The 14,251-nt window shown below is 37.1% G+C and overlaps 1 protein-coding gene across 2 annotated transcripts in view; it reads right to left on the reverse strand.

The window, feature by feature from the left end:
* LOC122032179 (mitochondrial amidoxime reducing component 2-like) overlaps nt 1-2,030 on the reverse strand; it is a 42,838-nt gene extending 40,808 nt beyond the window's left edge. Inside the window, exon 1 of one of the 2 annotated variants that reach the window (XM_042591438.1) lies at nt 1,832-2,030. In XM_042591438.1, coding sequence (XP_042447372.1) covers nt 1,832-1,976 — 145 coding nt within the window. In that variant the 5' untranslated portion in view covers nt 1,977-2,030. The remainder of the gene's footprint in view (nt 1-1,831) is intronic. The other variant, XM_042591437.1, reaches the window with a different exon arrangement.
* Nucleotides 2,031-14,251: the final 12,221 nt, after the last annotated feature.

Here is a 14,251-nt window from a genome sequence, read left to right on the forward strand (position 1 = left end):
CTCCATCCCAAGGTTGTGGCGTCTACCATCTTCTATACCAAGGTTTATGCTTTCCTAAGCATTGAGTCGAGGTTCTTTTCATCAATCTTATTGATTTAGTTCTTTCTTTCTTTCTTCTTCCATTCGTTGTGGGTTCTTGAGATATCTTTCTCTTTGGATTCACATCATTACAAACTGAAACGTTCACAAAAGTCACTACAAACTCAGTTGGGTCACTCAAAAAGCACAGATCTTTTGGCGTTTTGGTCTTGTAATAGAAACAAACAACCCAAAGCACCGGTTGTGATTTTTCTAGTATCATCCAACAATGATATGGCTGGTGCACTTTTTACTCTTTTCAGTAAGTTCTTTTTCACCTTTGATGCATTTTTTACTCATTTCAGTAAATTCTTTTCTCCTTTGTCTTGCCAAGGCTTTAGCTTGATTGAATACTCTCATCACAAATGACAGAATGGCTGATGCGCTTTTTACTCATTTCAGAAAGTTCTTTTCACCTTTGTGTTTTTGAGGGTCTAGATTGATTGTATACTCTCATCATAAATGGAAACCAGCCAAATATGAGTTGCTTGGTGAACCAATTTCTTTGGAAGATAGATGTGCTAATATCCTACTGGGTAAAAATGAGTCTCCAATTCATATGGTTCGACGATAGAGTTTTATGATATTTGGTGGGATGTTATTGGGAAGCATCTCAAACATTTGATACATAAATCTAGATCTTTTGCAAACAAATAACTGTGTACATTCCCTTAAGTTCTTTTGTGTTAATTTAAGATATTGAGTGTGCTCCTTTAATTCATTTTTTTCATACTTGTTGGGCTTTGGATGAGGTTGAGTTGCCCTACCAAGCAATGTAATGCACTTGGCCAACTTAGCTAGCAACCCTATCAGATCAAATCGCCCAAAAATAATCATTTTAGTATTATTTAGATTTTTTAAAGCATGATATAGGAGAGATTTTGATTGTGCACAAGTTGGTTAGGTGGAGCATTCCAGATGCCTTTTGGTGTTTGAAAAATGCTAGTGGTGATGGTTTTTATCATTGTCCATACAGGTATTTAGAGAGGAGTCTAAGGTAGATAGAAAGGACTTTTGTAGAAGGTATGGTAGTGTTTTATCTAATTCTTATTGGATGTTTCTTTCATATTTATATAGATTTGGGATCTCTCTATGAAGTACACTTATGATGAACTATGGTAAATCATTTTTGTTCTTACCGTATGATTTCATTATTCAACCATGGGAGGTGAAGATTCACAATGTGGGCATGTGGTGGTGGTGATCCTACTTTCTAAAAAGATCAAATTTGGGTCTACACTACAAGTGTGTAGTTTGAGGCGGCAAATTTGACCAAGTGGTGCTAAAGGCCTCCAGTCCCAACAGATGGGATCAAAAACACTTGTGAGCCCAACATAACTACCTCGTTGTTTAAGAAACAATTATATATGAATATTAACCAAAAGAGAACAACAACAGCAAATCATCCAAACTGATTATCAGTTTGCTTATCACTGACACAAATTAGAATGTATCTAGCTTAAATATTTGTCTATTAACTAAAATCAAGGAGAACCACATATCCTATTAGTCTTTGTCTTCAGGTGGATGGGTACCCAATTACCCAAAGTAAAGACCGATTAAGATGGACAACTAAAGTCTCCCCAACGTATTCGACCAATTAAAAATACCACAAAAGAGAGCTAGAAGAGAAGTATAAGCACCAGTCGCAGTCAAACTATCTCACTTTCAAGATCAAGACCTGTTAATTCCCAGGAAGAGGTAAAAAAGGGAGGATAAAAAGGCAATTTTTCGATGAAAAAGTTGGGAGTACCAGTGGAGGTGACGCAAGCTTGAGGGACGGAGATCCCACGGCAAGACTTGATGGGGTAGACGAAGATGGAGGTGACGGTGGCAGCGGCTTCTGCAGGCTCCCGCGACCCAAACAAAGCAGCCAGAACCGAAGAGGCCTTCTCCATGTCGCTTGTCTGACTGATTCGTCTTCTTAACCTTTTTCTTATACCTTTTGCGGCGTGCCCTTGTAAGCCATTGGATCATGATAAGAACTTCTTTCCGCGCGCATACCGTACTGCTTAAAATTAAGCATTATTTCCGTGGAAAACAAGGCAAGATTGAAAGAGAAAAAAAAAAAAAAAAAAAAGAAAACTGAATTAGGAAAGAAAAGAAAAACAAATTATAATTTTTAGTTCATCTCAAAAAATATTTTTATTTAAATATTAAAATAAAAATTTTTAGTTCAACTTATCAAAAATTACTCTATACAAAATAATATTATACTAGCATTTTATTTATTACTCTAATCAAAATGATTTAAACTTACCAAAATCATTCCAACTTAACTAAAATCAATTGGTAAAGACTTTTGAACCGAGCTATAATAATTTTAAATTGATTTTGATTAAATTAAAATAATTTTATTAAGTTTGAGTAATTTTGATTAGGTTGATAAAGAATATATTTATATAAGAATATTTTATATATAGTAATTTTAAATAATTTAGAGTAATTTTTTATTGTAATAATTAGAATAATAAGGAAACATAACTTATATAAGGTTAGTAATAGATTGATGGTTAAGTTTGACTTTAACCAAAAAAAAAAATAATAATAATAATAATAATAATAATAATAATTCTATACACTATAAAAAAAAATAGGATTTTAAGGACGAATTTTCTAAAAAATTTCGTCGTAAAATTTTTTGCGATAAAAATATATTCGTTCCAAATCAGTCATTACTAAATTTTGCAACAAAAAAAAATAATTCGTCCCAAATTTTATGACGAACTATAATTTTCATCACAAATTTTGTTGCAAATATACACCATATAGTATCTTTAAATTTGGGACGAAAATAGATTTTCGTCCCAAATTAGGGACAAATTCTGGATCGCCCCGAATTTGGGACGAATAAGTTCATCTCAAAATCCGGGTTTACCCGAATTCCCAAGGTTCGTCTCGAATTAGGGACGAATCTAGTTCGTCCCGAATTTGGGCAAATTCGGGACGAATCAAAATTCATCCCTAATTTAGGACGAACTTTGGGAATTGAAGGTAAACCTGAATTTTGGGACGAACCCAAATTCGTCCCAAATTGGAGACGAATTTTGGTTTGTCCCAAATTTAGGATGAATCAATTCGTCCCTAATTTGAGATGAATATGGGTAATTCGGTGTGGGATTTTGGGACGAACCCAAATTCATCCCAAGGTTCATCCCAAATTCGGGATGAACCTGAATTCGCCCCTAATTAGGGACGAATCCAAATTCGTCTCAAATTTGAGACGAACCCTAATTCGTCCTAAATTTTGTCCCAAAATAAAAAAATCAAAAATTCTCTAGATTTTTATTTTCTTTATCCTATTTACATATCAAATACATTATTACATAATATGATTTATAAATCTCTTATCATCCTCATATCCAAATTTAAAATATATTAGTCAAACTTCAACACACATCATATTTATACACATCCAAACAAACAAAACTACACATCCAAAAAATAATAAAAACTACACCTCCCATATCAACATTCAAATATGTCAACTCAACACACATCATATTTACACATCAAAACAAGAACTAGTTTGATTCAACAACTCATAATCCAAACAACAAATACCTCAAAGCATCTAAACCATAAAATAAAATACTAATCGTCATGCTTCGGGAGCTTCGTGCGCCTTCTTCCTTTCTTCGTTCTTCTTTTTCTACGTCAAATTAAAAATGAATAATAACTAACATTTATAACCAAAAAAAATATCTAAAACATATCAATGTTATCATATTGAAATAAGACATCTAAAACTTATGCAACTAACTTTTTAATATCATGCCCCCTTGCCTTTATCTTTTCTTTTCTCATTCTTTAAATTTCCTTGTGGTTCCTAAAGGCTACAAGGAAATCTTGGTCATTCTCTTAAAGATCAGAGAGGGATAAACAAATCAACCAAAGTGAGAAATAAGTTTGCTTCAATTATCCCAATTCCTTTTCTTTCATCTCTTCAAGGTGAGTTTTAACTTTTCACATAACCCACTAACCATTAGAAGATCAAAGTGAACTTCAACATAAACAGTGGATGATGGAGTCAAAGAAAGAGAGAACAAGCTAACGATATGGATCATTGTCAACCCACTCTAAATGTTAATGATGATCCATTATGCATCAATGGAGGCCCAATTACAAGGTCTAAGGCTAGAAAGATGAAGGAAGCACTTAATGTACTAATTGAAGATGTAAATGCCAAAACTACCATTGAAGAAGGTTTGACCAAGAGCAGGTCATTCGGCATAGTCAACCTAATTCAAGCCTTAGATGAGTTTAATTAGCACTTAAGTCTCATGTCTATATAGTAGAGATATGTAGGCTTAATTTAGACTCAATTTATACTTTTATTTGGGTTGTAATAAAGTCATAAGCTTAAAATGGCTAAGTAGTCTACATAGGCCTTTACTATGGGCTTTCTTTTGGCCTTTTAGGGTTTTTGGTCACCTTATAGCTATAAATAAATGGGGTGACGGCTACACATGTATCTTTGACATATTTTTCAATTTAAAGCACGGTGAGGTTCTCACTTGTTGGTTCTTCATTGAATTAGAACTACTTATCAAAGCATTTCCTTGTGGCGTTCGAAGACTTATCAACCTCCATCTTAAGGTTGTGGCGTCTACCATCTTCTATACCAAGGTTCATGCTTTCCTAAGCATTGGGTCAAAGTTCTTTTCATCAATCTTATCGATTTAGTTCTTTCTTTCTTTCTTCTTTCATTCGTTGTGGGTTCTTGAGATATCTTTCTCTTTGGATTCACATCATTTGATATCAGAGCTTTGGTTTTTCTAAATCGATTTCGTTATCCCTTTTCTTTTGTGCTTGAATCTTTGTTTTATTTTGTTCAACATTATCTACTTATCATTATCATCTCAATCTTAGTGAGTTTTAACTCATCTTGTTGCTATAAAAAAAAGGTCGAAATTCAAAAAAAAAAAGGAAAAAATATTTTCAGTAAAAAAAAACAAAAAAAAGAGGCCAAAATAAAAAAAATATTTTCAACAAAAAAAGGGCGAAAATTTTTAAAAATGGAAAGAAAAAAAAGATGGGTATAGAGAATTGTTATTTCTATACTTGCATTTTCTATTTTTGCATTTCTTTTAAAGTCTTGCCTAGTATACTCCGCATCGCCTTAAAGTCTTGTCTAGTATACTTGCGTTTTCCAATTCCGTATCTTTCTTTAAAGTCTTGCCTAGTATAATTCGCATCTCCTTTAAAGTCTTGCCTAGTATACTTGCATTTTCCAATTCCATATTTTCTTTAAAGTCTTGCCTAGTATACTCCGCATCTCCTTTAAAGTCTTGCATAGTATATTTGCATTTTCTAATTCTGTATTTTCTTTAAAGTTTTGTCATATACTCTGCATCTCCTTTAAAATCTTGCCTAGTATACTTGTGTTTTCCAATTCCATATTTTCTTTAAATTTTTGCCTAGTATACTCCGCATCTCCTTTAATGCCTTGCCTAGTATACTTGCATTTCCCAATTCCGTATTTTACATTTAAGTTCTACCAAGATTTAATTCTGGCAAATTTCCTTTCAATCCTTAATATCAGTTTTTAATTCTGCAACTTGTATTTTTATATCAATTCCTATCTTTTATCCTAATACCCTTGGGAGTTTAAATTAGTCAACGAACGCTTATAGGGAAATTGCCACCATTCTAAGTTCTTTAAAGAGCTAACATTAGTGATGGAGAAACCAAACAAAAAGTAAATACTCCTCTATGTGTATCCACACAAGCAAGAGACGGAGAAACCAAACAAAAAAGTGTGCTAGCACCTTTGAATAGTTCGGCCAAGGTGGAGGAGAGGGAGAGAAGAGAGAGCTTAAGGCAGAAGATGAGAGTTACACTAAGCACACAAACACATTCAACACCCTTGAATGTGGCCGACCACTAAAGGAGGAGTTTTATACTCCATGGGATATCAAGAGTCACAACTCTTGATCTCCCTCATGAGGTGGCACACACACATAAGCAACCATGATGATGTGGAGCATCATCATTGGCCCACTCTTTGTCAACTCACCAATGAGGTGACAAATGGTCAAGTCAAACTTGACTCTTCATCTTCCTCTCAAGTCAAGTCAAACTTGACCACTTCTCTCCCATGGTTGATCAAATATAACCATTAGTTCAAGTCAATTTTAATTTAATGAATCTCTATTCATTGAATTAAATTGACTCAATGAGTCTAAGTCCAAATTAGACTCATCTAACACATGAACCAAATTGTGTCCAACTCAATTAGCCTAATTTGAATTACTCTTAATCCAATTTGGTTCATCACATGGACCTAATCCTTTAGGTTCATCAAATAAACCTAATCTCCATCTAATTGCCCTTTGTGTGTGACCCTATAGGTTCTTATAACATTGGCAATGCTCTTAAACCCATTTAGAAGCATAAGTAATGAGCGGTATCTAGCAACACATCATTACTATCCAAGTTATAAGAATGTTGAGATCCAACATCACCTTGTGACTACTAATTGTGACTCTTCACAATATATGACAAGTGTCCTTCTATCCTAGACATCTAGATTGATTAATGTGAGGCATAGACCGTGTCATCCTCTAATCAATCTAAATCTTGAATTTCAAGTAGACTCACTCAATCAAATGAGCTCAACATCTCATATTGACTCATTTGGGCATGTCCATGCACTTAGTGGTCTTACTCTATCAAGAATATCGATGTCTCTCCCATCATATAGGAGGGATAGATCCCATCTACATCACTCACATCCCTCCGCATAATTTGTTACATACCCAGTAATTGCCTTTATAGTCCACCCAGTTACGGGTGACGTTTGACGAAGCCAAAGTATGTAACTCCTTATGTAGGGAACCATGGTGACTTCAGGTCCAAGGATTAATAGTCATACTAATAGCCACATGAGAAAGTATATGACACTCATATAACGATCCATGATACTTTCTCATGGTTAGTCATTCAGTATACATTCTCCAATACATACCCATGTGTCAACTTGATATCTCTATATCCATGACTTGTGATATCAAGTCATTGAGTTGACCTACATGCTAGTCTCGTCGCATTAACATTGTCCCTGAATGTTAATACTTGACTAGGAATAATTAAGAGTAGTGTTCCCTATATCATCTCACTATCGATTCAATTAACCGATTGATATAGGTAAGAACTTTCTACTCAAGGACGCTATTATACTTAGTTATTTGGCACCAATATAAGTAAGCATAATAACCATAAACAAATATCTTTATATATATAAGAATATGATACAATGAGTCTATACAACAATCATCAAATGATTGACTTTAGGGCTCTAACTAACAATCTCCCACCAGCACTAGTGCTAGTCAGTGTAGGCTCTAAGGCCTAATGACCTAGTGTGACCATCATGCTTTCTCTGTACCAAAGCCTTGGTCAAGGGATCTGCAATGTTAGCCTCAATGGATACTCTGTAAATCTTCACATCTCCTCTATTGATGATCTCTCGAATGAGATGGAAGCACCATAGTATGTTTGGTCCACTGGTGTGAGCGAGGTTCCTTAGCCTGCGCTATTGCTCCATTGTTGTCACAATAGAGCTCTATGGGATCAACTATGCTAGAACCACCCCAAGCTCAGTAATGAACTTGCGGATCCAAACTGCCTCGTTTGCTGCTTCTGATGCAGCAATATACTCGGCCTCTGTTGTAGAATCAGCGACTGTGTCCTGCTTCGAACTCTTCCAGCTCACAACACCACTATTTATACAAAACACAAACCCAGACTGCGATTGATAATCATCCTAGTTAGTTTGGAAGCTAGCATCATTATAACCCTTTACAGCTAGCTCGTCATCGCCTCCATATATCAAGAAATATTATTTAGTCCTTCTCAAGTACTTAAGAATATTCTTGACTACTATCCAATAACTTTCACCTGGATCTAACTGGTATCTGCTCGTCATGCTCAAAGCATACGAGACATCAGGACAAGTACATAGCATGACGTACATGATAGATCCTATGGTTGAAGCATAAGGGATCTGATCCATGCGGTTTCTCTCCTCTCTAGAAGAGGGATTTTGAGTCTTCGAAAGACTCACACCATGTGACATCGGCAGAAATCCCTTCTTGGAGTTCTGCATGGCAAACCGTAGTAGTACCTTGTCAATGTATGTACTCTGACTTAGGCCAAGAAATCTCTTAGATCTATCTCTATAGATCTGTATGCCTAGAATGCGGGATACTTCACCTAAGTCCTTCATTGAGAAACAAGTCCCTAGCTAAGTCTTGACAGACTGTAGCAAAGGGATGTCTTTCCCAATGAGTAGTATGTCATCCACATACAATATAAGAAAAATAACTGTGCTCTCAACAACCTTCTTGTAGACACAAGGTTCATCTTCATTCTTGATGAAACCAAACTATTTGATTGCATCATCGAATCGAAGATTCCAGCTCCGAGAAGCTTGCTTTAGTCCATAAATGGACCTATGCAGCTTGCATACTCTGTCAGTATGCTGTGGATCTACAAAACCCTTAGGTTGTGTCATATACACATCCTCGAGCAGGTTTCCATTCAGAAACGCGGTTTTGACATCCATCTGCTAGATCTTATAATCGTGATACACTGCAATAGCAAGCATGATCCGAATGGATTTAAACATCGCTACTGGAGAAAATGTTTCATCATAGTCAATATCATGAATTTGCTTGAAACCTTTAACTACCAAGCGACCCTTATAAATAAGTCCATCCATGTCAGTCTTTCTCTTAAAGACCCACTTACACCCAATGGCTTTGACCCCTTCAGGTGGATCAACCAAAGTCCATACTTGGTTAGTGTACATGGATTCCATCTCGGATCTCATGGCCTCTAGCCATTTCTCGAAATCTGGTCTCATCACAGCTTCCTGATAGGAGGTAGGCTCATCCTCAATGAGCACAACGTCATCATGGTCAGACAAGAGAAATGAATATCTCTTAGGCTGACGACGTACCCTATCAGACCTGCGAAGAGATAGGTCTACTTAAACTGGTTGTTGTTCCTCAACTCCTTGTGGAACAACATCATCCACAACACTTTGTGGTTCCAGTTCAACTTCCATCGAGGCTTCAGTGCTATGGTTCACATCTTGAACTTCTTCAAGATCGAACGTACTCCCACTAGTCTTTCTAGAAACAAAATCTCTTTCTAGAAATACCCCAGTCTTAGCCACAACTATCTTGTGTTGACTGGGAATATAGAAGTAATATCCCTTCGTTTCCTTGGGATATCCAATAAAATAGCACTTATCGGATTTGGGTCCCAATTTGTCCAAGACTTGATGTCGAACGTAAGCCTCACAACCCCAAATCCTGATAAAAGACACCTGGACATCTCTCCCAGTCCATATCCTATATGGTGTCTTTATTACAGCCTTAGATGGAACTCGATTGAGAATGAAGGCTGCTGTGTCTAGAGCATAGCCCCAAAGATACATAGGAAGATCTGTGTGACTCATCATAGATCGTACCATATCTAATAAGGTACGATTCCTCCTTTCGGATACACCATTCCACTGTGGTGTTCCAGGAGGAGTGAGTTGAGATAGAATCTCACACTCAGCTAGATAGTCACGAAACTCATGGCTAAGGTATTCACAACCTCGATTTGATCGAAGTATCTTAATACTCTTGTCAAGCTGGTTTGGTACTTCATTCTTGAATTCTTTAAATTTTTCAAAGGATTCTGACTTATGTGTCATCAAATACACATAGCTATATCTACTGAAGTCATCAGTAAATGTAATGAAGTACCTATAACCACCTCTGGCAGCGACATTGATAGGGTCACATACATCACTATGTATAAGTCCTAACAAGTCAGTCACTCTCTTGCTGTGTCCACTAAAGGGTGTCTTGGTCATCTTGCCCAGTAGGCATGACTCGCATGTCTCATAAGATTCAAAATCAAATGAGTCCAGCAAACCATCTTTATGGAGCTGGGATAAGTGTTTGTCATTTATATGACCTAAGCGACAGTGCTAGAGATAGGTTTGGTTCATGTCATTTGACTTGAACCTCTTGGTACTTATGTTATAGATAGAGTTCTCAAGGTCTAGAATATAGAGTCCGTTCATCAGAGGTGCACTACAATAGAACATATCATTTAAATAAACTGAACAACATTTGTTCTTTATTATAAATGAATAACCTTTCTTGTCCAAACAAGAAACTGAAATTATGTTCTTAGTTAAAGCAGACATATAACAACATTCATCTAATTCTAATACAATCCCAGAAGGCAGAGATAGATGATAAGTTCCTACAGCAACAACAACCTGTGCTCCATTGCCTACGCATAGGTCCACCTCGCCCTTCGTCAATGCCCTGCTATTTCTCAGCGCCTACACATTAGTAAAAATGTGAGAAGCACATCCGGTATCTAATACCCATGATGAAGAAATAGATAGATTGACTTCTATAACATAGATACCTGAAGTGGAAGTCTCACTTCTCTTCTTCCTAAGATCTTCCAGGTAAACTTTGCAGTTCTTCTTCCAGTGCCCGGTCTGACCGCAGTGGAAGCAGGTAGCATCCTTGGCAACCCCTCCTTTGGGTTTCAGTGCCTTGCATTTGCCCTTGGCTTGGGACTTTCCCTTGCCTTTGAGCTTGCCCTTGCCCTTGTGTTTCTGAACCATCAGAATAGAGTTGGGCTTAACCTTCTTAAGGTTGAGCTCAGCAGTTCTTAACATGCTAAGCAGCTCGGGCAATGGCTTGTCAATTTCGTTCATATTATAATTTAGAACGAATTGACTATAGCTATCTGGCAAGGATTGTAAGATCAGGTCAGTGGCCAGCTCTTGGCCAAGTGGGAATCCCAACCTCTGTAGGTTTTCTATGTACCCAATCATTTTGAGTATATATGGGCCTACGGGAGTCCCATCTTGCATCTTGCACTAAAATAGTGCCTTAAAGATCTCTAATCTCTCGTGCCTCACTTGTCCTTGATATAGTTGACAAAGATGTTCAACCATATCATAAGCATTCATCAACTCGTGTTGCTTCTGAAGCTCAGAGTTCATGGTCGCGAGCATAAGACATGACACATCTAATGCGTCATCTTGATGCTTCTTGTAAGCATCACGGTCAGCTCGCGTGGCAGTGGCAGTGGCAGGAGGTGTCTCCGGAATGGGCTGCTCTAGAACGTACAGTTTACGTTCTTGTGTGAGAACGATTCTCAGATTCCTGTACCAGTCCAAGAAATTAGCTCAGTTGAGCTTGTCCTTCTCAAGGACGGAACGCAGGGAGAAAGAGTTCGTATTTGACGTCATGGTTATCTACAACAGAAAAATGCAGAAAAATAAAATATCATATTCTATTAATCATTTAATTAGGTCTTTAATTAAATGATGCTCCCACTGAATTATAGAATTCATGTGGGACAAGATCCACATCATACTATGCCCTGAGTTAGCTTTGGCTAAATCGCCCAAGACTTAGTATGATCGGTAGGTAACTTATTACCAATTACATCTCTATGCAACTCTTGTTTAAAGGATCAAGATCCGCATTTATATTAAAACTCGAGTTAGCTTTGGCTAATATGCCCAAGAGTTAATATAAATGTGATTTTGTCCTATCTTTTAACTATTGGATAAATGTCTACAGTTAAACTTGATTTAACTAGTTGTACTCAATCTAATTGAGTTTTTACTCACCCATGCATTGATAAGCGGGACCAAGATTGTCCCTCCTTACCCTACCAAGATAATATTTGTTGCTCTGCTTTGACAGATTCAACAACTACATGTGATCGAGGTAGTGATAGGTATCATGGCATGGTAGGCATTTTATGAGTTGATGCGATTGAGATCTAATCTAATCGATGATGTGTATCATATACTCGATTTAGATCTAATCTAATCATGGAGGTGCATCATGTGCGTGACTTAGATCTAATCTAATCGTTAAGACACTAATTAATTACTAATCTAGCATGCATCACATATACACACACAAGTAATTAATTAATTTTGTGACTAGTCATGACCCTACTACGATTTTCTCAAGCCAATAAGAAGATCAGATGGTCAACCTAAGGTCAACAGCTTCTCAAGCTCCTTCCTTTGACCACCTTGTGTTGCTCGCACCCTCCTCGTAACTCCGTCTCGAGTGAACCTTCCACCGCCTCATTTTTGTACATTACAAAAGGTGAAACTCGAGTTACATTCGAGTATAAATTATTTACAATAAGAATAAATAAATAGAAAGGCACGACGCGCAGGTCGCGTATCAAATATACAACACGCACAATCACATGACGACGCGCAGACCGTATTATGAATTATAACACAATTTCCAATCAAATTGGGGTCTTTTGGGCCATGACCATCACAAAATGATACACAATTCTAAATTATGTAATTTTAATAAATTTTTGTAATTTTGTCTAATATTTTTATGATTTTATGAGTAAAAATTCCCGGCGGTCCCGTTTAGCGATTTTCAGGCGCAATCGCGGAACGAAGCCCTTTGCGGGGTTAGGGGCAGCCCCCTACCCACGATATAACCATCACGAGTGTTCCTAAGTGATCCTACAGTACATTAGCCCGCTGTCCCAAAATGATTTGGGGCGAAACCTTGCCGTTTCTGAAAAATTTTCTCGGTAGTCGAAGCCTACAAGTGTATAAACTATTGTGCTTCGCTTCTACGAGAAAAATACCCATAAAATCTATAAAAATAGTAAATTTACAGAATATTACAGAACTGATATTTTTCATAAAAATACAAACAAAAACTCGTTTACGCTTCGCACGTGGCTCTGATACCACTATTGGATTTTTCGAGCCGCAAAAACCGCTTTTTGGTTTGCGGAAACCCCGAAACCCCGCCACCAGATCCGTGCGAAGAAATAAAATTTAAGTAAACTTCAAGTACAAGTTTCTAGCCTAGATCTAAACTACATCTACAAAGGAGAAGAGCTTTACCCTTGATGTGATGCCCTTCGCTAATCCCGCTCGTCCAAGGTTCGCCGGATCTCGAGAGTATCAAAGTAGATACTCCTCTATATGTATCCACACAAGCAAGAGATGGAGAAACCAAACAAAAAGGTGTGCTAGCACCTTTGAATGGTTTGGCGAAGGTGGAGGAGAGGGAGAGAAGAGAGAGCTTAAGGAAGAAGATGAGAGTTACACTAAGCACACAAACACATTCAACACCCTTGAATGTGGCCGACCACTAAAGGAGGAGTTTTATACTCCATGGGATATCAAGAGTCACAACTCTTGATCTCCCTCATGAGGTGGCACACACACATAAGCAACCATGATGATGTGGAGCATCATCATTGGCCCACTCTTTGCCAACTCACCAATGAGGTGGCAAATGGTCAAGTCAAACTTGACTCTTCATCTTCCTCTCAAGTCAAGTCAAACTTGACCACTTCTCTCCCATGGTTGATCAAATCTAACCATTGGTTCAAGTCAATTTTAATTTAATGAATCTCTATTCATTGAATTAAATTAACTCAATGAATCTAAGTCCAAATTAGACTCATGTAACACATGAACCAAATTGAGTCCAACTCAATTAGCCTAATTTGGATTACTCTTAATCCAATTTGGTTCATCACATGGACCTAATCCTTTAGGTTCATCAATTGAACCTAATCTCCATCTAATTGCCCTTTGTGTGTGACCCTATAGGTTCTTATAACATTGGCAATGCTCCTAAACCCATTTAGAAGCATAAGTAATGAGCGGTATCTAGCAACACATCATTACTACCCAAGTTATAAGAATGTTGAGATCCAACATCACCTTGTGACTACTAATTGTGACTCTTCACAATATATGACAAGTGTCCTTCTATCCTAGATATCTAGATTGATTAATGTGAGGCATAGACTGTGTCATCCTCTAATCAATCTAAATCTTGAATTCCAAGTAGACTCACTCAATCAAATGAGCTCAACATCTCATATTGACTCATTTGGGCATGTCCATGCACTTAGTGGTCTCACTCTATCAAGAATATCGATATCTCTCCCGTCATATAGGAGGGATAGATCCCATCTACATCACTCTGCATAATTTGTTACATACCCAGTAATCGTCTTTATAGTCCACCCAGTTACGGGTGACGTTTGACGAAGCCAAAGTATGTAACTCCTTATATAGGGAACCATGGTGACTTCAGGTCCAAGGACTAATAGTCATACTAAT

The sequence above is a fragment of the Zingiber officinale genome, chromosome 11A (assembly GCF_018446385.1).
Source record: "Zingiber officinale cultivar Zhangliang chromosome 11A, Zo_v1.1, whole genome shotgun sequence".
Taxonomy (NCBI): domain Eukaryota; kingdom Viridiplantae; phylum Streptophyta; class Magnoliopsida; order Zingiberales; family Zingiberaceae; genus Zingiber; species Zingiber officinale.